This window comes from Haliaeetus albicilla, chromosome 21, assembly GCF_947461875.1.
Source record: "Haliaeetus albicilla chromosome 21, bHalAlb1.1, whole genome shotgun sequence".
NCBI classification, from domain to species: Eukaryota; Metazoa; Chordata; class Aves; order Accipitriformes; family Accipitridae; genus Haliaeetus; species Haliaeetus albicilla.
In genome coordinates this window covers 641,127-664,818 of record NC_091503.1, presented here as the reverse complement: position 1 = coordinate 664,818, position 23,692 = coordinate 641,127, and the positions used below count along the sequence as shown (strand labels likewise).

Genomic DNA, 23,692 nt, shown 5'->3' with positions numbered 1-23,692 from the left:
CCAAGAGACTTCAAACAAGAGTCAGCTTGGGAAGATGTACAAGAGAAGCAAGAAAATTGGCGTAGTAGGGGGAGAGGAGAGGGCAAGAGAAAAAACAGCAGTCACGATGTGGTTTGACATGGCCAGGTGTTGCCCTAACAGCATGATGACCTCTGCCTAGGCCAGGCAGAGCAGCCTCCCCATAAGACACTGTGAGCTGCTTCCACTCCAGCTAGTACAGTAACAATAAAGGGTGCAAAAAATAGCTACCCACATCTTGGCTGCATGTATGTGAACTTGCAGGGAGCTTTCTGACTGGTGTGTGGACTAGCAGACTGCACAGATGCAAAAGTTAGAGCACAGAAGGTGTGTGTGAATGAAAGAACCCACAGGGCCAGAAGAGGCGATCGTGCTTGAGATGCATTCCTCCCGAGAGAGGGAACTGTGTGTGTGCGTAACAGTGCGAATGTGTACTTGCGGGAAGGGGGGAGGCCACAACTAGACAATTCCTTGGAATTAGATACAGAGGGCTGTTTAAATATTTGTAGGCATTTATTAACATTTTATAAGTGCCTAGTATCGTATCTGTTGCGTTGTTGCTATTGATCTTGAATATATAGTTCAATTAACCAATTAAACAGTAGTTAAATTAACTGCCTGACACTTAATTATGTCATTAATAGATCAATAAACTCCTTCGATCCTGATTCAATTTAAACTACACAAGCTGAGGAGTTTCTCCCTGTGACAGCATCTTCTCCCTGTTGTCAACCAGAAGAGCTTCATGCACAAACTGATGAAGCGATGCCTGCTAAAAGAAAGGAAAATTAATGATGCCTACCTGCAGATGAACACAATCATAAACCAGGAACACACTTGCACTCAGATGAATATACTGCCCACATTGCTCTTGCTTTGCTGCACTGTACACTCTTCAAAGATGATGTGCCACTTCCACTTATGTGATATGAGTTTAACTGAAATAAAGAGGGGAAAAAATGGTAATTCTTGACTACCGAGCTTTCTAGAGAATCTCCCTAACTTTAATAGCATTACCACGCCAGCAGCCTTTAACATGCCAATGTGTTGGCAGTCACACGTCAAAAAGCAAAACCATGTTTAAGCCGGGAAAACAACCCAGGACTTGCTGGCTCAAACCAGCACTTAACGTGAAACTAGGGATGACGTTTAAAATTATAGCTCGTCTGATCAAGCGGTCAGAAAACTCAGATGAACAGTCCACACAAGATTAACGGGGCGTCCATCAGCTCCGTAAGTCCACACACGGTAGGAGCAAACAAGCCATCTGTGAGTGCCAGCCACACAGTTTTGCTGGGCCAGACGTGCTGGCCCCAGCGATCACGTAGCTGTACTTTAAGGCCAGACTGCCTGCTCTTCACGTACCTGCTCTGTCAAAATCATGTCAAACTGCGCGGCCGCGGACAGGACAAAACCGCAAGAAACCTCTGCAGCAGCTTTACGCGCTTCTGCGTGGCCTCACACCGGGTTGCGGGACCGTGCTTTCAGAGCCACGAAGCCATTCCGGTGTCATTTCCTTCAGCAGCCAGCGCCTTGCTCAGAATCACTTTCCCTCTACGACCAAGACAAACACAAAAACTTCAGTGCGGTACCCGCCGCGGCCCAGGGCTCACCTCCCGCCCGCAGAACCGCGGCTCGGCCAACCGGCACCCCGCTGCCAAGGCGGGGAAAGCCGTCCCTGCCGAAAGAAGGCGATTTCAGGGAGCCAGGGCCAGGTCCGCCCCGCGGCCTTCAACGCCGCTACAGCACCAGAAGCCTCACAGAGAGAGACGGGCCGTGTGTGTGTGTCCCCGGCTTCCCGCCAAGCCGTCCCTCAGAGCGCGTACCCGCCGCCGGCCTGCGGGGACGGCAGTACTCGGGCTGAAGGACGCGCTTCTGACCCGGGCGCACGCAGCCGGCTCCCGCGCTCCGCCGCGCCTCCGGCAACGGCGAGGAGGAGGAAGAGGAGGAGGACGAGGAGGAGGAGGAGGAGGCGGCGGCGGCGGCGGCGGGGGAAGGCGGCGGCGGCGGCGGAAGCTCCCGGCAGCTCCCGCGCTGCCCGTCATGGCGGCGGAGGTGAGGCCGCTCGCGCTCCCGCAGCTCGGCCGCCGGCAGCGCCGGGAGGACGAGGACGAGGACGAGGACGAGGAGGGGAGCGGAGCGGAGCGACGCCCCGGCCCGCGGCAGGCAGCAGCAGGCGCTGGGGCGGCAGGGGCGGCGGAGGGAGGCTGTGGGGCCCGTGAGGCGGGGCGAGAGGCCCCGCCGGTGCCGCCCGGCCCCTGTCAGGCTCGCCCGTCGCCGCCCCGCCGGCTGCCAGCCCCCGCGGAACGCTGCGGCCGCCGGTGCCCGGTCCCCGTCCCCGTCCCGCCTCGCCGGGCGTCCGCAGGGAGAGACGGGGCAGAGGTGCCCTGCAAGCCGTCGCGGGTCTGGGGGCTCCCCGCAGCTTCTCCTCCTTGTCCTTGCCCTGCCTTCTGCCGGCGGCCGCGGGAGAGGGGTCTTCCCGGTCGTGTCCAGCCGCTACAAGGGGGGGTTGCGGCTTCTGAATGACGCCGGTGCTGTTTTCCCAACTAGGTATGTGGTTTTTTCTTCCTCTAGGGATCTTCTGAGAACCCAGTTGATCCAGTATGGCTTTGATTAGCCGAAAAAGTTTCCAGTTTTATTCATCGAGCGCGCCAGCAAGCAGGTCCGTTTTGATGACCCTAAGCAAAAGGTTGAGCTTTATCAGTGGGCAGCGAAAGCCCCAAAACTGTAGCTCCGTAGCCATGAGGATGCTATGTTTCAAAGATAAATCTCAGTATATGTTTTGTAGAAAAAACCACGTACAACTGCGGATACAGTCTCTTTCTGTTAATGAAACTGTGCATCTTTGTGGGGATAGTGGGAGCAGTACTAAGTCTAATAATAACGCGTGGATGGATGAACAGCTGTTTTTCAAGAAGTTGAACAGCCTTTGTACATCAAAAGAGATTTTTGACTTTCTTAGCGCACTGGAAGTCATGTCTGATACTATGGCCTCAGGAGCCCTGCAGAGGATTTCTGAAGTTGAGGTGGATGACAATGGTCTGAAAAACCCTGAAGGAGTGTTAGAGAATGAAGTTTTCAGGGCATTATGCTTCCAGTTTGAATTTGAATCCTCAAAACTGTCAAACACTGGGCTGCTGAATGCATTGCAAGCTTTGATAAAACTGGGTATAGATCCCCAGAGTACGCTGATGGCAAGCTTGCTTTCAGAGGGCAAGGAACGGCTTGGTAAAGGACAGCTGACTGTTAAAAACCTGTGTGCTCTCGGAGAGAGTTTGCTTGAGGTGGAAGGCCCAAGCTGTGTGACACTGGAAGAAATTGTGAACCACGTGCAAGCAAAAGACGTTGAGAAGTGGAGTCCCAGGGAAATGGTGACAGTTTATAAGATGCTGCAGGTGACTGCCAGGGAAGGGGAACGATACCAAGACTTGCTAAACAGAATGAACAGTGCCACTTTAACCATAGTTTCCCAGCTAAGCCCAAAGTTCACAAGCATAATACTGAACTCACTGGTTGTTCTTCATCAGACTCAGGACGTTCCCTTAGTCACAGCACTGTGTAGACATTCTGTGAAGCATATTCCATATTTCACAGGTGATGAACTGGTAAATGTACTGGAAGCCTTCCTATGCTTTGGACATCGTGACCAGATTTTTACAGAGGCACTGGAAACGCATGTTCCCAAGTCCATCTTTACCATGCATCCTCAAACAGTCAGCAAAATCATGCAGTACTGCTGCCAAAAGATGATCCTTTCTAAACCCATCTTTGATGCAGCGGCAGAAGGTTTCATTTCCGATGCTGACAGATTTACCACCGACCAGATTGCTGGGTATATTATACCATTTGGGACTCTTAACTATCTGCCTCCAAGTGCTTCTGCCTTGTTTCAGAAGCTTGAAACAGTATTGCATGCTCGCCTTAGTCACTTTCAGCCTCACACCTTACTGAACCTGCTGCACTCCTGTGTCCTTATTCAACGTTATCCAGTAAATTTTCTGCCAAAAATATTTAGTCCCTATTTTCTGCAGCAGCTTCAAGGTAAGGAGCAGTGTTCTTCTTGTGATGTTCCACATTTCTTTCTATTGCATGGTGTGTCTCTTGTCAAGCACCCCTTTCTTATCTTTCATCTGTCAAATCAACAATGACCTGATGAAGGTGACTGGAGAATGATGATCAGGAGGGCAAAGACTGCTGCTTCCTTGTCACAGTTGCAGTGGTCTTTCAGTTTATATTGTTTAGAGGAGTTTGAAATTTGCACTGTACAATCTTAGACAGAGATTTGAATTCCCTTAAAAAAAACTATTTCAGTTAATCCGTCTGCTTTTCTAAAAAATACTGATCTTCTGTTTTTCCCCATGTTGGTCCTTGGTCTCGCATAGGTTTTAGACACCAAGTTTCTCTGTGCAGGAAATGTGTTACTTTTAACTCTGGCTGTTTAAACTTCTGTGCCTATGCGGTGACAGATGTGAATACTCACAATGAAGTGAGACTATGTTACTAAGAGACTGGTAACGTCAGGAAGGCTAGTAAGACCAGTTATTATGGAACGAACAAGACTGAGACCAAAAGTGGTAGAATTTTTAATGGCAGTGATACTTGGAATGATGCATGAGTGATGTAAAATATAGTGTAGTGATTCAGGGTTCATTTTTCTCTAAATTTTTGCATTGTAATGACTGCCACACGAGGGATGTGGCATAAAGGTGGAACACTGGATAGTGAGTCCTGAGACTTGACTTTTATTCTGGGTGTAGCCCCCCATTTGCTTTGCAGCTTTGGGCAAGTCACTTCACTTTTTTGTATCTATTTCTTCGCCCACAATTGTTTGCTTTGCCCACTTTGATCTCATACTCCGTAGGGTCGGGACTGGCTCTTAGGCGTTTTACTCAAGGACTAGCCCAAGGGAGGAAGTATTTCAAAAAACAATAGAAATACTAGTAGTACTTATTGCGAAGCTAAAATAATTACCTTCTGCTTGTGCACTGCTGGTTAGATTAAGATTTCACTGCCTGTCTTTTTAAGGTTAGGTCCTCTGTGACTTTGCATAATCCTTATTTCTGGATATTTTCCTAAGCATTGAAACCACTCTCTTCTTGAGGCTCTCAGGGAAAAGTACATGATCGTAGTTGTCAGAAAACTTGTTCATAGCCTTTAAAAGTGGGACCAAATTATAATATGCAAGAAAAGTTACAGTAACTGTTCCACAGCTTACTTATTATTGTGTTACTAGCAAGCTCACCTATTACTATGGAAATAATTCATTGTTGTATTTTAAAAAATAGTCCAAAAATCCTTATAAACTTTAGTCAAGACTAGTACAAATTCTAGAGAGAAGTGAGGTGAAGTGTAGCCTTGGGGCAAAAAGAATTTAAATTACTATTATTGATAAGAACGTGTTACAATTATATACACAGAATTTGTAAATCTCAGGCAGTACAAAATGTGTTTTTCAAATACTGTTTTGCCTTATGATTCAAACAAGGTCCATTGCATGTAGGTGATTCTAGCACTTTAGTCCTTACCTTTTGCCAGCCTGCATTGTATACAGCTTTTCAGGTGGGGGTAAGGTCAAACCAGGTATGGACTTCTGCTGTCATCTCTACTCTTCTGTTCTTTCAGGATAAGGATTATTGTGTTATATTCTTGCTTCCAACTTGGTTGTATTTCTGTTTCATATTGTTTCTTGTGAAAGTTGAAAAGGGTAGATGGATAAAGCTGAAAAAATTAATTTGCAGTGCATAATTGTTGGCTCAATTAAAACAGAAGTGAGATCTGAACCAGTAAAATGTAACAGTGTCATAATATGAGCTGGTATTTTTTTTTAATTATCTAGGTAAAAAATGTAAATTGAATCCTAAGGCTCACGTATGTTTTAACAAGGCATAAAGATTGGTGCTTCGTTCTGTTTTTTAAATTACTTTTAATCCAGAATCTGATACGCTTATGTGATGCTTCTTCCCACTGGCATCCTGTCTGCTGACTACACTCCGCTGGTGGAGGCTTCCTGTGCCCATCTTTGTTCAGTGCCCTGAGCTCCTTTCCTCTCTGCCTCTGTGCAAGCACTATAGTCCCATCCTTGGCCCTATGTCCCACCATACCGAGGAAGACATTACGAAATTTAAAAATCTACCCCATGATTTATCCCATCTTGCTTAGGCGATCCCAGAGTCTGCTCACCCACTGCTTCTAAGACTGTCTTGTCTGCAAGGGCTGCCTTCACCTAATTGGTTTTTTTCTCCCCAGTCTAGTAAGCTTCTAGAACATCCCCCATGTGATAGTCTGTCCTCGGCTCTAACTATTGCATGATCCAATGCTTTTGGATGCAAACCTGTTACAAACAACACAGTTGTAAGCTATAGATTTTAAGTAATTCTGTATTAGATAGTAAAGCATATTTAGCAGCATTACAGGGATATGTAAGCTGTGCCAGAAAGATGAGTGACTTCTCAAGATCTCAGCTAAGGTTTCTCTGTTAATAAAACTCTATATAAGGTCAAGTTTTCAAAGTGATTAGAAACTTTGGTCACTCAGTTTTTAGCTGTTCAACATGAAATACCTTAAGGGGTTGATTTTTAGGAAGCAGACATTCCTCATGTCCTAAAAAAACATGTCTTTTGAAGTTCTCAAGCTTGATACTTACAAAATGAGAAACATCATAGTACCAGTTACTTCAAATATGTTCTTTTAAATCAATAAAGGTATTCCACTAGAGTGGTCTAAGTTCAGAACAGAAACTTGAGAAGATGACCTGCATGTTTAGCATCTTACACTACATCAGGTTTTTACCATTCTGTAATAATACTTTGCACATAACATGAAAGATGCTTCAAGTATACACGCTTGTAGACAAACCTCCGTAAATTATTCAGTATTATCCACTACTTTCAGGAAAAAAAACCCACCACCAAACCTTAGTGAAACAATGAGATCCTGGGATTATAACTTGGGTAGAAGGGGTTGTAGGAAGAAGGAAATGGGAAATTTCTCCAAGACCTCAACTCAAACATATTTCTCCCTGTATAATGTCCTGCATCTCTTGGAACCTCTTCCCCCCCCCCCCCCCCCGAGAGAATACGACAATCTTAACTGAGATCTTGCTAGTTGTATATTTTTTTCTATGTTGATGTTTCTGTAAGTCATGTCCTGATTTTTCTAACTACGTCATTTCACAACTGGTCTTTCTGTTCATTCAAACAGTGATCAGGCATGATAATGATCGAGTAGCTTCTCTGTATGTTAAACTGAATAGCTTTTCCTAACTTCTGCATGATGGTTTGTGTAAAGATGTGTTGTTAAAGGTACACCTGAAAGCCTGTATATTGTTGTTTCAGCCCAGCCACCCGGTTTGGACAGAACTGTTACCTCCCAGCTAACCCAGCTTTTTCTGACTGTAACCCTGGAGTGCCCATTTTATGAGGTATGGCACATATGAAACCAGAACTGATGTTAACAAAAGGTGATAAGGTCATTAGGGCCCTGCTGATAATTACTTGAGGACTGTCCTCCCCATAAAAGCATTGGAATTGGATGAAACAGCTTTTTTTTTTTTTCCTTGATGAAAATATGAAGCATTTCTACCTGTTTGATTGACTTAATATATTTGTATGTTTGATGGAACTGACTAGCTCTAAGTTAAAGTGCTTTTTGTGTATTTCCGAGTACTTTTCCAACAACTATTCCTTTTTATGTTTGGCTTGTGACGTCTTGCAGCACAAAAGAGATCAGGCACTTGGATGTTGGCCTGACTGCAGAGGAATGGAAACAGTTGTGCGTTTCTCATGAGTGATATATTCAGCGTGATAGTGTGGAAGCTTGCTGAGGATGTTCTGGTGATTGTTTGGGTTTTGTGGTTTGGTTGTTTGGGTTTTTTTTTAAGTTTCCAGCGGATCATACCTCAGACTGTAAGTGTCTCAATAGACATGGCTTTGAAATGCACAGAATACATTTGCTACGTTAATATGTGGTAATTACAAAAATGTTATCTCCCTTTTTCTTTTGTTTGATTTGGTTTTCTGTCATTATGTAGGGTCCCAAACTCCTTCCAAAGTATCAAGTAAAGGCCTTTCTCAGACCTCACAGTTCTCTGGATGTTCACCTCCTCAAAAGGGTGAAGACTGGATTACTTTGTTTGCTGAAAAAAAGAATATATTTTGCATCAGAGGTATCAACACCATATTTCTATACAGTTGGTAAGTAACATTTCTTTAGACTAATAATAAAACGTGTGCTTATGGTGTCAAAACTTTAGGCTCAGTTATTTTCCAGAAATAAAAATTATTTTTTTTATTCCCTTTGTGGGCATTCTAAGTTGAGCAAATACAGAAAAAGTAAACTGGAATACAAAACTCTGTAGAAGGTCTGAAATGAGGAAACATCATGGGAACTTTAAGTAAATGCATTTTCAAAGGCAGAAAGAACAGGGAGACAAAAGAACTGCAATGTTACTTGGAATTTACACAGCCAGTCTGCATTGAAAATAGCTGCTAACTTTTGTATTGTGTATTTTTGCTATCAGCTCCTCTTTTACTTATCCCGTAAACAACTTGTATAATTGAAAGCAAAATGAGGCAACACCACTTGCCTGATCTCTCTGCTTTGGTGGTGAGTAGAGAAAGGAAGAACTGGAAGGTTGTCAGCCCTCTGCCCTGCTCAGCTGGGCTCCTCTCCCCTTAGCAAGAACTATTGACTACGTATCGTCAGTGGGGGTTTGTGGACTGAAAGAGAGGAGTGAGGAAAATGGAGTGTTTCACGTGCCAGGGAAGGAAACAGAGAGAAGGTAATGATGAGGAAAGATGTGTGCTCAGGAGGGGTAGATGATAAATAAGGTGTTGAGGGAAGGGTCTCTTGGACCCCATGGACATCGGAGGGATTAAAAACAAAAAACACATCCACAGAGGGATGATTCCAGAATTATTCTGCATTTCAGCTTCCGTATGGGGTTGAAGTTGGCAGGGTTTAGGTCCAAAGCTCTGTTTGCAGATGGACATCATCGATAAAATTAGGGAATTAGAAAAAATAAAGGGGAGGGGCAGAGAGAGACAGTCTCTCCCCAAAGCCCTCAAAATTCCAGAGGCCCTAGCTAGCCCAGCAAAGTGCCATTTAACGACAATATGGTTTATAGTGGACTTGGAACGCTACTTTGCTGTTAGCATTATGAGAGGCTGAAGTGTTACTAATTATCACTCATTTGTGTTAAATAGTCTATACACATCTTTTGCAAGCCTCTGTGATGCAGCAAAAAGTATTGCGATAGTATTTTAGTTATTTTTATAAAACAATGAACTGTTAAGAGAATGAGAATTACAGTAAACAGTTTGTTATGTGAAATGAGTTTTAATGTCACTTCTCTTTTCATTTATGCTAGATATTGAGATTAAATTAGATGAAGAAGGTTTTGTGTTGCCTGCTGCCCAATGTGAAGAGGTACACAGACGGTAAGGGAAAAAAAAAGAAACCACTGGTAAAATGTTGGTTAACGTTGACAAACAGCATCTGGGGTGAAACCCGGCTAAAATTTAAGCTGATTGGAGTTTTGCCATTGACCTCAACAAAGTTCAGGTTTCACACTGAAACCTCTGGCAAAAGGGCAAAGTTGGCAAAATTAATGATCTGTACTTTTTCCTCATTGTTTCGCTTCCTAACTATACGGTGTCAGACAATTAGTCTCTCTACCCAGTGACAATCAGGATCAAAGTGATCCTGATTTGGCTTATAGTAGTGTATTTTGATCTTCTGTAATTAATTTTCAAATTAAAACTAAATTAATTCCAGTTGAGCATGTCTGCATAGATTTAACACAGTTCAAGCCAGTTTCAGTTCACAAATGTACTTCTGTAAGGAATCCTGTGTAACGAGGGTATTTGCTATAGATGCTGTTTTTTATTGAAAAATGCATAGGTGTTTAAAAAAAATATGTGAAACAAAGATTACTTTGAGAAACCTTGGATACCACACTGGCAGGTTGCTTAACTTTGTATTTGAAACTGCAATTTTGTGGATAAAGCAAAAGTCTTTGAAAAGGTTATGTGTTCTCCAGCTTAACCTTCACAAGACTCACAGACTAATATAAGTTCTTTCAAAAATCCCATGCTTAAATGTTTAAGAATGGGCTTTGATTTTTTTAAATTACACCTTTCATGTGTAAATAAGGTCACGATATCCTTAACATGCTGAAAATTTAAGGAACTTTTTTTACAGTGGATATACAAATTTTGGTTTAAGTTGATGTGATTTTTATCACCAAGGAGAAGAAAATATAGTTGTAATCCATGATGCTGCCAACCATACGTACAGGTTTAAGCAGATTTAGCTTAAACTTAAAGTTAACTTGAACTCTAACAGGTTTAACAAGTAGACTAATAAGTTGAATAAATTTAGGTTCTGAAATGTTTTCAAGCTGAGACAAGTATTTTGTATGTTTTTGCATCTAGAATTCAAAACAGCTTACCAATAGTAGCATTAAAAATATCAAACTCTTATTATTATGGTAGGTTTTGTTCAGAGCATATAAATAAGGTTTTAAGATCAATTTTACTAGGTTTCAGGCTTTCCCCTTCCCACCCTTAAATTGAGTGATTTAAATTGTCCTGAACAAGGTAACTCCCATCCTACAACATCTAATTCTAGGAGGTATTAAGGAGTAAGAGGGGAGGTATTGTCTCATGCTTCTTAGGAACTGCAGTAGTTGTGGTGATTAAAATAACTGAGTTTTGGGTTGGGTTTTATTTTTTTTGATACTACACTTTTTTTATTTTAGAATTGCCCTCTGTGTTGATGGTCAAAGCAGATTTTGCATTAATAGCCACAATCTGTTGGGAGAAGAAGCTATTAAACAGAGACATCTTCGGTTACTTGGTTATGAAGTTGTGCAGGTAAAGTCCAAAGACAGTGGTTTGCTTTTGCTCTGGTTAGCAAAACAAGTGAAAAATGATTATTTTATGATGCTTAAAACTGTAGTTCCAATTACTTCCCAAAGCAGATGTAGTCTTGTCCTTTCTATAGTATGTTCTCTCTGCCTAGGTTTTGCCTTTTTGAGGGTGTTACGGAAATTCCATTTTCTTCCTTGGATCAGTTAGTGTATTCTGCCTGTGCTTTCCACCAAAGAGTGGAAAGAGTACTGCTTGAAAGAGTACTTCTCTGCAGTGATTAAGGTTCAAATCTTGACTTAAAGGAAAATGTTGTCTAAGAGTTCAGTAGAATTGCAATTTTTAATTAAATACTTTTTTAAAAAGGCCTGAATTTGGAGTTTAAAAAAAAAAAAAGGAACTGCTTTGTATTGTAAATAGTATTTTCTCAAGAGAGTATATCCTTTATTTTGCTGTTGAACTAATAGGGGTATTTTTATCTTTAAACATACTTTGGACCAAAACAGTTACTTCTAGATTTTCTTTTCCATTTATAATCACTTATTACATGAGCCTAACTCCATTATACTTAACTTAGTTTAAACTGTAATGGGTATCACTCTGTTTTACAGTAATCTCTATTCAGGTGATTTACAGATCAATAATAAGCTTAGGATTAAATGTTTAATTTTAAAACAGACAAATCTTTGATGTGTAATTTTATATCTGCTTAATGAACATCAATCTTACCCAGTTATTTATTAAAACGTATTTCCACCAATCATTTTTCTTCTGTTTCCAGATTCCATTTTTTGAGATCGAGAGTCTACAAAATTGCAGAAAAATGGCAGACTATCTACACAGAAAAATCTTTCCTCATACATATGGACTCAGCTGCTGACATTGGAGAATAATACTAAATCACAGGTTGACCTCCTGTACTATAAAGTGTACATATTGTGCGTGGAAGAACAATTCTGTTTTCTAAATAACTCCACCTAAGATAATTTGAGCTTCTGAATGTGAGACCTTCCAATATTTGGAACAATTGACATGTAAAGAGTAATAAAGAACAACATATTTTCTTAAGTTTTGTGTCAATATTTATTGTAAGTGCCAGACAGTCAGTGCTGCATTTCCTTTGTGTTTTCACTGGTTCTGACTCACAACTGCAAATGGACAGCTGTGACTATTCAAAGATACTGGCCAGTCTGAATGTACAGAATGTGCCAGGCTGCCTACCCATCAGGGCTTTTCTTGACAATATAAAAAGAAATTGTGCAATTTACTCACAGCTGTTGGTGTGATTTCCCAAGTGTTTCATAAAACTAAAATTTAGAGTAGCTGCACAAGCAGTACTGATATATTGCTCATACTTAAGAGATGTAGAGTGCTGTTCACTAAACAGCAATGCCTTACAGAAAGTAGAGCATTTTTAATAAAAAGATATGCTTTACTTACTTTGTAGAACAGCTGCCACAGGGTAGTGGACTTGCACAGCTGTCTCTGTGGGGGCTGCCCGATGTTCTGGGTCTGTACTACTTGTAGTTTTGTCTTTGGTGGCAGTTCTAGCTAAACTGTCCAAATGGGGTCATGAATACACTCCAGAGTTCCTTCAGTTTACAGCCTGCCATTCCAGCCTAAACTGAAACTTGTTATGCTCTGAAGCTCAGAACTATGTCCTATGTGGTCCTTTTTTATGTATGAGTATAAATTCTGACAGAAGGCTGGAACCAAGAGCTGGGACTAGTAACTGCTTCGGCTGGAAGAAGCATGCCCTAACTTGGGTCAACATGTTGCTTTACAGATGGACAAAGGGAAGCTAACATGGCCTTAGTTCCGATCGCATAATGTATACTTGACGAACTGCCATGTAAAACACATTTTCAGGTTAGCTTGTGCATCCTGTCCTGTGTGGAATTATTACTTATAAGTAGTAAAGAAGAATTCCCAGCATCACCTGGTTTGATTTTAACAACTGTTATGCTTTGATACAAAAAAGGTGAAACTTTCACATGCTTGAAGTTCTACATATTTCACCAGTACATGGCCATTTTTTTCCTTCCACAGCTACTGTTAGTAATTTGTGAGTTGCAGGTGTCTGTCAACTGTCCCAACAATCCCTGGAGATCTTTGGATGCAAAATCCAGCTCCAAAATATGATCTACATTGCATCATGCTGTACATTCTGTTCATGTTAATTTGCTGCACGTATAGAACCCTTACTCACAGTAGTATGTCAGCACTGACAGGCGCGGGGGCACCAAGAGGTAATGAGATACTTTCCAATGGTGTAATAGGAAGCTTACAGCACATTGGTAACCTAATAGTTGTCATCCTAACAAAAGAGAAATTGAAGGAGAGTGACTGAAATGTCTTTGCAGACATTTATAAGGAATTTCTCCCTAATACAGAAGAAATCATTAAGGTATTCTTTTGACACTAACTGAGCACTGGAGGGAGATGTTAACCACTCCAAACTGTATAAGAAACAAACAGTATGAGGAACAACCTGTGAAAAGCCTTCAAAAGTGAGGAGGGGTGAGAAGGGACTGAAAGAGAAGGGGGTGACATAAGGAAAGAAATGAAACAGGAAAAACCATACCAGTGTTTTGACAACTTCACAGTGAAAGTGAGCTGGCAATGCTTATTTCTCATATACACCAGAAGGTGGTGGTGTTGTCAAACAAATCTGATTTCCAGTAGTTTTTTTCCAAACACAGATGGTTTGTAAATACAGTAAGACTACTTAAAAGAAGTAATTTATACTGACTGTCCCAAACTAAAAATAACCTGCCTAGAATATGGCCATATTCAATCTCATTCTCTACTGGCACACATTTGATACTGATTTTTGAAAAAGCATTCTGGTATTGTTAGAAAACATTTCCTTCTCACTTTGTTCTCACTGTGATTCCTTTCATTGAATGCTGCTGGAGTTGTTTAACAAAGTATTTGTTGTTGAAAAGGAATGTAGCAGTTACTGCCTTCTTGTCCCTAGTTCATTGAACATAAAGAAACTTGCAGGTCACGAATAATGAAAGTAACAAACACCTCTTGGAATGGGCTACTCTGTGTGCTCTGCTTCTCACATCATGCCAAACAAGTGCTATTGATTGCCTAATTTACTACTTACCCAGACCCCAGATTAAGAAGTTCTTTGGTTTTATTATTTTTTACTAGGAGGCTCACTGTGTTCACAAATGATGTAGGTTTCCTATGCGTAAGTACCTGACAGAACTCCAGTGTCAGTCAAAGCTGTGGACTTCCAGTCCTTGTTCTGCTAGGATCCATCTGGCTGTTGTTCCTTTCTGAACAACACTTCCTCAGCTTTAAACAACAGCAGGATCAATGGCTCTTGAGAACCAAACAGATGCATACCCTGCAGGAGATATTCCTTCTGAAATTATCTTAAAACTTCAGTGCTGGATTCAGTGAGAATACAAGGCACTAAACATTTAAGCAGGTTTAGACATTTACTCTAAACATGCTTTTTAAATTACTACTGCTCAAATCCTTGTGTTCTTTGCATCCTTTCTACCAAACTATTCAGTGCTTGTTCTGCTAGTATTACTTTTTTTTTTCAGCATTGAATACAGAACCAAAGATGATTTTTGTTGTGACACTCTTGAACAGATCAATCCCTCAGACACCACGCATATTGTGAAAGTCAGCAAAAGAGATGTCTGAAATCAGCTAAGCCTAGATTTTGTCTTTTTAAATGCCAAGTACGCAGAAGTTCCCTTTAACTTGCCTTCCACTTGAGGTCTACTGAAACTGCTAAGCACTTCTGGAAGTCAGAGCATTTCTTTACTTGCCCATTTATGGGTAAGCCCATCCCTTTTGGAAAATCTGTGCTGAAGCCGTTTCAGCTGTTGAGCAGATAGAATGACACCTCACAATTCTGTAGCAACACTGTAAGGATTAACGAGTCAGTGACCACTAATATGCTGAGGAGCAAGCTTGCTTAAATGTTAAGTTTGTGAATAGTTACATAGAAGCACTGCCTAAAACTGCAGAGAGACAGCTGTTGACCTAACAGGTCTCACTTCCAGTGTTGCCACCTAAAATGTTCAGCTCTTGCTGAGCCTGCTCTTCATGAGATTTTTATGTGACTGTAAGGAGAAGACATGCATTTGAATAAGCATGAGGAAAAGTACAGCTGCTATTTCATCCTATTTTTAATCCAAATCATTAGCTAAAATGGAGAGGAAAAAGCAAAAGCACCATATTGCTTTTGATGCGAGTTGGGTGGGTTGTTTTTTTTTTTTTTCCCACATAAATGCTGCTGGCAATGACAGATACAAGAGATTTAGCATGGATCCAGGCTTGGAGAAGGTTTTTCCAATAAGCAGGTGATGCCATTTTTCCTGTAGAATTCTGCCTGCACATGATTAATCCTTGCATGATCTCTGATCGGCTCCTCTATGGGCTTATTTATGCGTCTCCCATACTCTGAAGATGACAAAACAGCGACAGGTCTTGCCCTTTCCTGTGAAAATATAAAAGTCTCCTTAAAAGAAAATCACAGAGCAAGTACTTGGCAGTTACCTATTGCTAAATGTGCTGTGGCCAGAGGCAAAATAAGACAAAACTGTACAGCATCTGCTGTATGGATATATATTTATTTAGCAGTGATCTGCACTCTTACTGTTCCATCCCTGACCTAGTTTACGTATATTAATAAACCATGAATGTATCACTAGATGACAAGATGATAAGATACGGAGCTGTGCCATGAGTTACTGCAGACTGATAATTTTTTTACACACTTAGACACACACACACAGAGGCAATTACCATGTGATTACTGGCAAACTAAGTGCTATGTTACTGGAGAGCGGCACAGATTTTATTTCATTCTTATTTTTCTTGTGCACTGACTTGCATGATTCATTTGACAGACAGGACAGATTTCATGTGTGTCCCCTGTTACAGGAACACCTACCCTGCTTGCACAGTTCAGTGAAAGCACTGCATGAAAAAAATTAAAGTCTAAAGAAAAACCCTGAGCAACCACTAGTCCATGCAAGCTTTCCCTGAAGGACATAAAGCATATACTACTGTAGTTTTTGCACAATGAAAGGTTTTACAAAAAACGCTTGTAGCTGTAAGATTACAGAAATAACTGCTCCGCAATGATAGGAAGTGGACTTGGTGAAAAATAACCTGACCAAGAAAAGATTATTTTAAGCTTGTTCTTAGTAAACTGCACTTTAAGTGACTGTGCAATCACTATCTGCAGCCTGCAGTTCCTTCCTGTGCTACAGCAACAGGGAGCTCTGGAGTCAGAAGGGAAAGACAGGATTCTTTCTTTGTTTTTCTTTCGCTAGCCAAAGGTCTCAGATTGACCAGGCTGCTTGTATCTTTGCACACTGGCTAACACAGTTAAGCCTTGGTCCCCAATATGTTTACCTAGTCTTACGATATAAAGAAGATCTAAAAGGAGAATCAAAATGTGGATGCCACACTTCGGTTCAAGTGCAAACAAATGAGTTCTTTGCTACAACAGACACAAATCTGAGCCATATCAGCACTTACGATAGAGCCCACGATGCACGTGAGCCCCTGCATGTCCTACGAGGATGCAGGCGGGAGCAGAGATCCGAGGGGTCTCACAGCAGGGCAGTCAGCTGAGAGACATTTCCAGACTCATGGACACAACTAGACCCGAGATTCTTGGGAGGATGCCGTAAACCCCTTTTTCAAAAAAAACCAAACCGAAACCAACAGAAAAGCCCATTCCAAAACAACCATTCATCCCCCAACTCTCCCACGACCCTTCCTGCCTACCTTGTTCCACCCCATTAAATGCTATTCAGTACACCAACTTTTAACCCCACCAGAACACAAATCAAGTCAAGAAGAGTGGCAGGCAAAAAAATAAGACCATTTCTGCCCCCATACCAGTTGTGAGTATATGTTGAAAAAGGAGAAATGACAGAGTCTTTATACCATCAAGAAAGACTTTGCTAGCGATACAGGGTTTACAGTGCTAATGTCAGGCAGCAGTACGTAATTCCAATAGTTTGTGTTGCCTTTAAATAAGATTGTTTTCAGCACCCTTGGTAGCACAGCACTGACTGTGCTCAGTGGCATTTCATCTTTGCAGGTTCGTCATCAGCAGATTTCAGATTTTCCAACAGTTGGCCGGGAAGCATCCCGCTACACGCCTTCGCAGCATGTAATTCTAGCACTGTTAACACTTGAAATTAGCAATGGCAGCCTCATGCAAACACTCCACTGCAGTCACTGTGCTACGTGTAGCTACACTGAGTATCTGTGACTGTACTCTCGGATTCCCGGGGTGCACCCAGGCTCTCTGCAGGAAACAAAGGGCTTACTTGCAGTGGTTCGGTTTTTGCCACTTCAAGGAAAGCAGCGTACTGTGGTGGATTCAGCCCATCTGCTTTCAGTGTTGTACTAGAAAGATGTCAATTGTGGCCTTTTTATTTATTATGTTTTATAATATAGTTGCTATTATTATATCAAGTCTGTGGGGGGCTACTGAGGTAATTAAAGAGCAGGAGTTGAGTATGTGACCTGCACTTTGCTCTGGGTAAGCCCAGTGTTGGGTGTCATCACATGCAGGAGGATCATGTTGTAACATTTACCCACTGCAGGTTTGGGGTGTCTCCATGCTAATTAAAGGGGTGGATTAAGGGACACCTGTTCAGGCAGGGTCCCTCACATGCGCTGCCCAGCAGGGCTGGTATGAATTCTAGCCCATACACATTTGCTTTAAGAAGCAAACTGGTAAGAAAGTGAGGTTTTTTGATACAAGAGCTCAGTGAGAAACCTTAACTCTGCACTGATAAACTGTTTCTACACAAATTTCCCAGCTGGAGGTTGGGCTTGGTATTGGGGGAGGGGGGGCATGGCTTTGTTTTTTTTAAATAAAAAGGCTAATTTTTAATTGGAGTAGTCATCTACATGGCTTTTGGCCTCACACAGGTTTGCAGCTGAGTTACTAGGCATGAGCAGGTGAGGGTAATGGGCACTCCTGGAATTCCTTTGGGAGCACCTAATACTCCCTGCACTGTCTGACAGAGTTGAAGGACATTATGGCTATGCACTTGCACTGAAGTGTCTGGCACATATAGCTGCTAGTGAGACGAATCACAAGCAGTGGCCTTTGTCACAAAATATCAACAGTTTCATTACGCAGCAATTACAGTAATTTTAACTTTTGTCCCTCTCTTCCTTCTTCCATCTCTGTCACACACAATCACCAATATGGGCAGCCATCCCTAGCCTATCCATCTCTCTACATCCCATGAACCCACTGAGGACTTTAACACAAAGAGGTTGCACTTAATTCGGTTTTTGACAGCCTCTGCCTCTGTGTGTGTATATAAATATATACACACTTCTGTATGTATTATTCAGATGCTGCATGGAAAAATACATGTGTACATACATATACATATTACAGTATTTCTGTTTTGAAGGCAGCTGTTTAAAAACATGGCTGCACACTTCCTTAGCTATCAGGCTGCACACCAAACCCAGATTCTGCTGGCCTCGAGTGCTTTGCCCAGCCTTTTCCAGGCATGTCCGTGGTCTTCTGATTGAGCCCTCCTTTGCACTAGCTCCCTATGAATTTCCTTCTGCAGGGCAATCGGGTGTAAGTTTGCGTAACAAACTCACCAGCTTGAGAGACCTGGGCTCTCTCAGCAAATGCTGGTGTCAGGAGGGTGGATGTCAGAGGGCAGTGGTTGAGTTGGGGCCCCCGAATCCAGCCCTCTCAGGCAGAAGAGTTTTCAAGCATCGCAGAAATAGCTGCGGGACTGCAACTCTCGAGGGCACAGACGGTTCCGAAGTCACCCTCAGTGACCCCGAAGCTCTGCCACAGAGGGTTGGCCTTGCTGTGTGTATCTCTCCCCACACTTTAACTTGGATATGGATCATCACCTGGAAATCTACAGGGTGCCAAAGAGCAGGAGCGAACTCAGGTCCCTTCACTGGCTAATGCTTTCTCCCGAACCTCCAGGCTGAGGACAACAATGTCCTCCTTCCCAATTCCTTTGCTACCACATAGGCTGCATTGTAAGGGGTAAAACAATGCCTACAGTCCCCAGCCATGTCAAAAAGTACAAAATACCTTTAACAAAGATAATTATTAATTTATCAAAGGGTTACCTCCTCATTAATGTTAAGACCATGACCCTTTGCGTGTTCTCTGTCACAGCGGTGAAGATTTTTGTTGTAACCCTCTGGTCTTTTAAAAATGGCATCGTAAGTGGAAACATCTCCTGTCTTGAGAAAAGCAGAAAAAATGGCTAATTCACAGTATTGCTTAACTTTACAGGTTACAGAATGTAAGTAGTCAAATCAATACTTAAACGGTGCACATACAGCATTAGACGATGACAACTGTAACATGACTGAGCTACCACAAGCAAGTTTGAGTCACTCCTTTGGAATATTCTGCAATAAAAATACCTAATGACATGTGGTATCTTTTTTTAAGTCTGTTCAGCTCTGAAATTTCCCCTGTGGCAACTTACCCCATTTTTTCCCTGTAATCTGTTGTAACTTTTGGAAATTTAACTGCTTTATTTGTTTTAATTTTCTGAACTTTATATTTTCCTTCCTAAGTTCATATACTTATCAAATGACCTGCCACTGTAACATGAAGGGAAAGCAGGCAGTTTCAAAATTCATTTGGAATGAAAAAGACAAAGGTATCCTGCAGTGGAATCGCCATTTAATTTCTGATTAAAGCAGAACTAAGAAGAGTTCAGAAACATGCCACACTGGTAATCCTGTGATCCGGTTGTATGCATGTATCTGTCACGTATGAAAATACAGCACACCCTAATCCAGAACATTACTGTATTTATGATACCTGTTGACACAGTTGCATCCAAATAAGCAACATTAAAGATATGCATTTGTTACCAGTTGTGAAATCCAATCAAGAAGTTCTCACCAATGGAATCAAAGGAATTTCAAACCAAAAAAGTTCTCAAGGAAAGAAAAGCAAAATCTCCTGTTGAAATTAGCTGTCTGTTGTTAATGAACTTCATTAAAAGGTCCATGTTCTGGTAAACATGTCAATCAATCACTGGTTTTGTGCATGGCTGACTACAAATCCGAGAAATTGTGCATTTTGTTGGGCTTTTTTTTACCTCTAATTTTACAGTGTGCCCAATTTAGCCTTTGAAAAACTCTTGTATTTTGAGTCTTACAATTTACAATGCTCTCCTCCAGAAACAGTCAAGTCAGGGCAGGTCAAGAAGGCTGTAATGGCTCCATTAAAAGGAAACCATAGTTAAGAGTGCTAGCAAGGCACCGCTGTAATCACACCCTTCCAGATGAAGCCTATCTCCATTACTTGGTTCTGCCAAGAGGAGAGGTTGTTTGATATTTAACCTATCCATCCCTTCATTTCTCAGAAGCCATCAAGCCTCAGAGAATTTCAGGCACGTTCAAGAGCATCCTGCATCTGATTTGTCACCTCCATTATTATTATTATTATTTCTGTGCTTCCTTGCTTCTCTCTCCCCCCCTACACACACTACCAGTTTCATTTAGAATTTTAGTGGGCATCTAGTTTGTGCTCACCACTGGGAATGTTATTTGCTCCTTTGTTTTTATTCATGTGGCATTATTCAACCATTATTTGTTACCTGTGTCAGAGCAGATAATTCATACTTTCTGGAACTCTGAGATAGGTAGCCAGCCTGTGACATTAAAGAAGATCTCTTTAAGATCTTCTGCCAGGCCTGTAGAGGCAACACTTCTGTCCTCAATATACTGACAACTTCCTGCTGTTACTTCCCTTTGTTGTTAAATGCTGACTTAGTTGGCCTAGGTGGTGGTGAGGAGCTGTTTCTTAAACCCATCAGAGCAAGGGAATCCCGCGGAGCGGACAATAAATTTGCACTCACAGTGGGCATCCTCTGTGTACCGCTACTAAAGCTAAGCACTTTGCAAACTTTCATTAATATTCCAGACACACACAGAATAGGTGATAGCTTTCTCCATGTCACAGAAGAGGAAACACGACACGAACTGGCCACAGTAACTTATGTAAAGCAATTGAGGGAGCAACTGTCAGCCAAAGGATTAAAAGGCAGGAATTTCTGTCTTCTGGCCATGTGCTGGGCACATCCTCCTCTGTTTCTCTCCACTTCAGTCCCTGACACAGAGTTGGGTTTAGGGATTTAAGCTACAAAAATGAATGAAATTCCTTTTCCTGTATAAATAAAAAAGTTCAACTGATCTAATTCCTTAATTGTGCAGAAGAATGGGTTGAATCTGCTTCCTCCCCTGCGGCCGAGGCCTGTGCTGTGAAGAAACCCATTAAACAGCTGTTACCACTTTTTGCTTCCATGCCACTGGAGCAGCATTTTCCACAAACCAGGTCATCGGAAGTGTGAAAGCAGACTTTATACTGCAAGCAAAAGCTCTAACATATGGTTGCTAATTCCGCACAGCTTGGGTAGGCTGCGAGCTGCCGCAGCCCCGAGTGCCCCCCGCCAGCCCCCTGACCTGCCCTCGCTCCCTTTGCGGTCTCCAAGCACAGCACCAACCCTGCCCGCTCGCCTTCGGCGCAGAGCACCTTCCCACCGTAACGCCGAAATCGCCACAGAGGAGCCTGAGGCGACAGATCTACTGGCCTTTACCAGGGCCGCCCAGCCAACGCGGGGAATGGGCTGTTCCCCGATTGCCACCCCAGCTGCAAACCCTCGCAGCTCGCCCCTCGCCACTGCCCAGCGCCTTCGGCCGCCTGTCACTCAGGTGGGGAGGGCATTCCCCGGGTGTGTTTGTGGTTATAAATAACACATGTTGCCATAACATTGCTATATTTCATTGATATAATAAGACAGAACTTTCAGATGTTAATTTTTCGGAGGAAAAAGCTGTTAAGTTCAATGTCTCACAGGACTATTTTTTCAGAGGGAGGTTTGCCACCCAGGAAGTATAGCCCAGCTGAGGCCTCAGATTGTTTTAATTTCTGATTTTAAATATGAGGAGAGAGAATGAGGAAAAAGGGCGAGATAACGCAGCCAAGAGTAAGGAGCGAGGCTCCCTGCCAGCCCACTTGAGCTACTGTCAGCGTAACGCCTTCAGAAGCCGTTGGTCATCAAGGCACATTTTGATGTGCCTGTTTTGAGTAGCTCTGTTGATTTTCTCTACTAAAGCTGAGCCCCCAGAAAACCTCTTCCCTTGACTGAAAACGGAGCAGTTTCTTATTAGAGGGTCCCCGGGAGCGCGCGTGGCCAGAAGCCCCACGGCTGCCGCCGTGACAGACGACGCCTTTCCTCCTGCTCCCCCCGAAGAAGTCTCCCCACGTTTCGGTGAGGCCACACGCAGCCTCTCGGCCCTTAATCCTCGGCGAACCACCGACCCTCGCCACCCGCCCGGAGCCATCGCCCCCATCTTCCACCCACAAGCAGCAAACACCCCTCGCGCTTCGCCGAGGCCTCCGCGGGCGCAACCCGCCGTTTAGGGGTTTGGTAGCCGGTAACGCCTGGCCCTTCCGCCGGAGGAGTGACGGGATTTTTTTTTTTTAATTATTTTTGAGGCGCCCGCCTGATCGGGTCCCTCACACGACAGCACCGCGCCCCCGCCCCCGCCCGGGGAAGGCTCGTCCCGCCGGGCCCGGCGAGGCCGCCGGCCCTCCCTCACCTCGGCCTCCCGCTGGAAGTAGCGGAGCTCCGGCGGCGCTGCCCGCCCGGCCGGGACGCTGCTGAAGGCGGAGAGGGCGGAGAGGGGAGGCCGCCGCCGCCTTCTCCCCGCCGCCTCAGCCTCGCCGGGCCCCGCGGCGGGGGAGGCCATGCTGCCGTTCCCCGGCAACGCTCCGCCGCCGGCCAGGGGAGGGCCCGGGCGGCGGGGACCGGGCCGGGTCCCGCCCGGCAGCGGCCCGAGAGGAACCGGCCGCCCCGGGGGAAGCTCCGGGAGCCTCGGCAGAGCGGCGCTAGACCCGGGAGCGGAGCGGGGAGTCCGCGGCAGCGGGGCTCGGTGCCCCCTCAGCGGGCAGCCTGCCCCGGCCCGGCATCCCCGGGCGGCGGCGGAGGAGGAGAGCGCGCAGCCCGGCCCGAAGGGAGCACTAATCCCGAAAGCCGCCCTTTTTCAGTGGCGAAGGTGAATAAAAGCAGAGCGCAGGGCGCGGCTCCCACCGGGACGAGGGCCCCGAGGAGCTGGGGGTCTCCTTGGCCCGCTCGGGCACAGGTTTTCGCGTTTTGGGCCGCGCCGGGTGGACATCGCTCTCTCCTGCGCACAGGTGCTCGCAGAGGGCGAGCGTCTCCCGGCCATAAACCTCGAACAGCAGACTGACCCGAAAGCTGCTCTGCCCTAGCAGCGCATGGCTCCTAAATGCAGCGTTCACCCCAGGGTTATCCCGCTGTAATACTTACACGGATCCGTGCCCACGAGGCTCCTTACGGGCTGCTCGGGGAGCTGCAACTGCCTTGCTTTACCTTTACCTTTCTTTTCTGCAACCACAGTTGCAGAACCGATGTGCTGTAGGTACGGCATTACTACTATTACCGCTCCTAGTATCTTTTGGCAAGCACTTTCACGCCAGCGCTCTTCCAGGCATCTTGAATTTTACCGAACATCAAAGATTTACTTAAAGAACTCCACCATTCAGAGTACCAGAAGTCTTCACAACTGATTGCTTTGGGCAGCTCAGACCCAAGCGGTAATTCAGGCCTGCTGATGAAAAAGTCCCACCTTGACTACATAGCTGCTGCTCCACCATCACCAAGGCACCACATAACAGAACCTTTTCTTTGTAACTGCAGTGTGGAGGCATTTATACTCTACAGGCTTGGGTGGGTGTTCTTCTAATCATTTGTGACAATTTCCACCTA

The 23,692-nt window shown here is 43.9% G+C and overlaps 3 protein-coding genes across 11 annotated transcripts in view; 1 reads left to right on the top strand and 2 right to left on the bottom strand.

The window, feature by feature from the left end:
• Nucleotides 1-1,983, bottom strand: part of MTRR (5-methyltetrahydrofolate-homocysteine methyltransferase reductase) — a 36,350-nt gene extending 34,367 nt beyond the window's left edge. Inside the window, exons 1-3 of one of the 2 annotated variants that reach the window (XM_069808831.1) lie at nt 1,845-1,983; nt 1,384-1,572; nt 821-956 (exon numbers count right to left, since the gene is read on the bottom strand). The gene's annotated coding sequence lies outside the window, so the exon portion shown is untranslated. The remainder of the gene's footprint in view (nt 1-820; nt 957-1,383; nt 1,573-1,844) is intronic. The other variant, XM_069808832.1, reaches the window with a different exon arrangement.
• FASTKD3 (FAST kinase domains 3) lies at nt 1,943-11,954 on the top strand. Of its 7 annotated transcripts, none has more exons than XR_011329090.1 (7): nt 1,943-2,073; nt 2,593-4,059; nt 7,353-7,438; nt 8,048-8,210; nt 8,537-8,797; nt 9,386-9,455; nt 10,778-10,822. XR_011329090.1 is itself a non-coding variant. In XM_069808833.1 (7 exons), exons 2-7 carry the CDS (start codon nt 2,622-2,624, stop codon nt 11,764-11,766), a joined length of 1,971 nt encoding a protein of 656 aa, XP_069664934.1. In that variant the 5' UTR covers nt 1,943-2,073; nt 2,593-2,621; the 3' UTR covers nt 11,767-11,954. The 7 variants fall into 7 exon arrangements, 3 of the variants coding, with proteins under 3 accessions (XP_069664934.1, XP_069664935.1, XP_069664936.1); XM_069808833.1 differs by lacking the exon at nt 8,537-8,797 and adding an exon at nt 11,668-11,954 and having other exon boundaries at nt 10,778-10,892; XR_011329092.1 differs by lacking the exon at nt 7,353-7,438 and having other exon boundaries at nt 8,537-8,622; nt 10,778-10,846.
• Nucleotides 11,955-15,028: 3,074 nt separating this feature from the next.
• On the bottom strand, nt 15,029-22,895 carry CFAP90 (cilia and flagella associated protein 90). Of its 2 annotated transcripts, none has more exons than XM_069808837.1 (3): nt 22,506-22,895; nt 19,008-19,124; nt 15,029-15,357 (listed from the first exon to the last, which is right to left on the bottom strand). In XM_069808837.1, the coding sequence occupies exons 1-3, from the start codon at nt 22,653-22,655 to the stop codon at nt 15,178-15,180; spliced, it is 447 nt and encodes a 148-aa protein (XP_069664938.1). In that variant the 5' UTR covers nt 22,656-22,895; the 3' UTR covers nt 15,029-15,177. The 2 variants fall into 2 exon arrangements, with proteins under 2 accessions (XP_069664938.1, XP_069664937.1); XM_069808836.1 differs by lacking the exon at nt 22,506-22,895 and adding an exon at nt 20,501-20,578.
• Between the last annotated feature and the right edge of the window lie 797 nt (nt 22,896-23,692).

Bases quoted from the DNA above. Each gene is read 5' to 3' on its own strand.
- FASTKD3 (XM_069808833.1), top strand. From the start codon at position 2,622: ATGGCTTTGATTAGCCGAAAAAGTTTCCAGTTTTATTCATCGAGCGCG. The intron at 8,211-9,385 runs GTAAGTAACATT...CATTTATGCTAG, and splicing joins ACCATATTTCTATACAGTTG to ATATTGAGATTAAATTAGAT. The intron at 10,893-11,667 runs GTAAAGTCCAAA...TTCTGTTTCCAG, and splicing joins TTGGTTATGAAGTTGTGCAG to ATTCCATTTTTTGAGATCGA.
- CFAP90 (XM_069808837.1), bottom strand. From the start codon at position 22,655: ATGGCCTCCCCCGCCGCGGGGCCCGGCGAGGCTGAGGCGGCGGGGAGA. The intron at 19,125-22,505 runs GTGAGGGAGGGC...GCTTTTCTCAAG, and splicing joins ACTTCCAGCGGGAGGCCGAG to ACAGGAGATGTTTCCACTTA. The intron at 15,358-19,007 runs GTAACCCTTTGA...ATATTTTCACAG, and splicing joins GTCTTAACATTAATGAGGAG to GAAAGGGCAAGACCTGTCGC.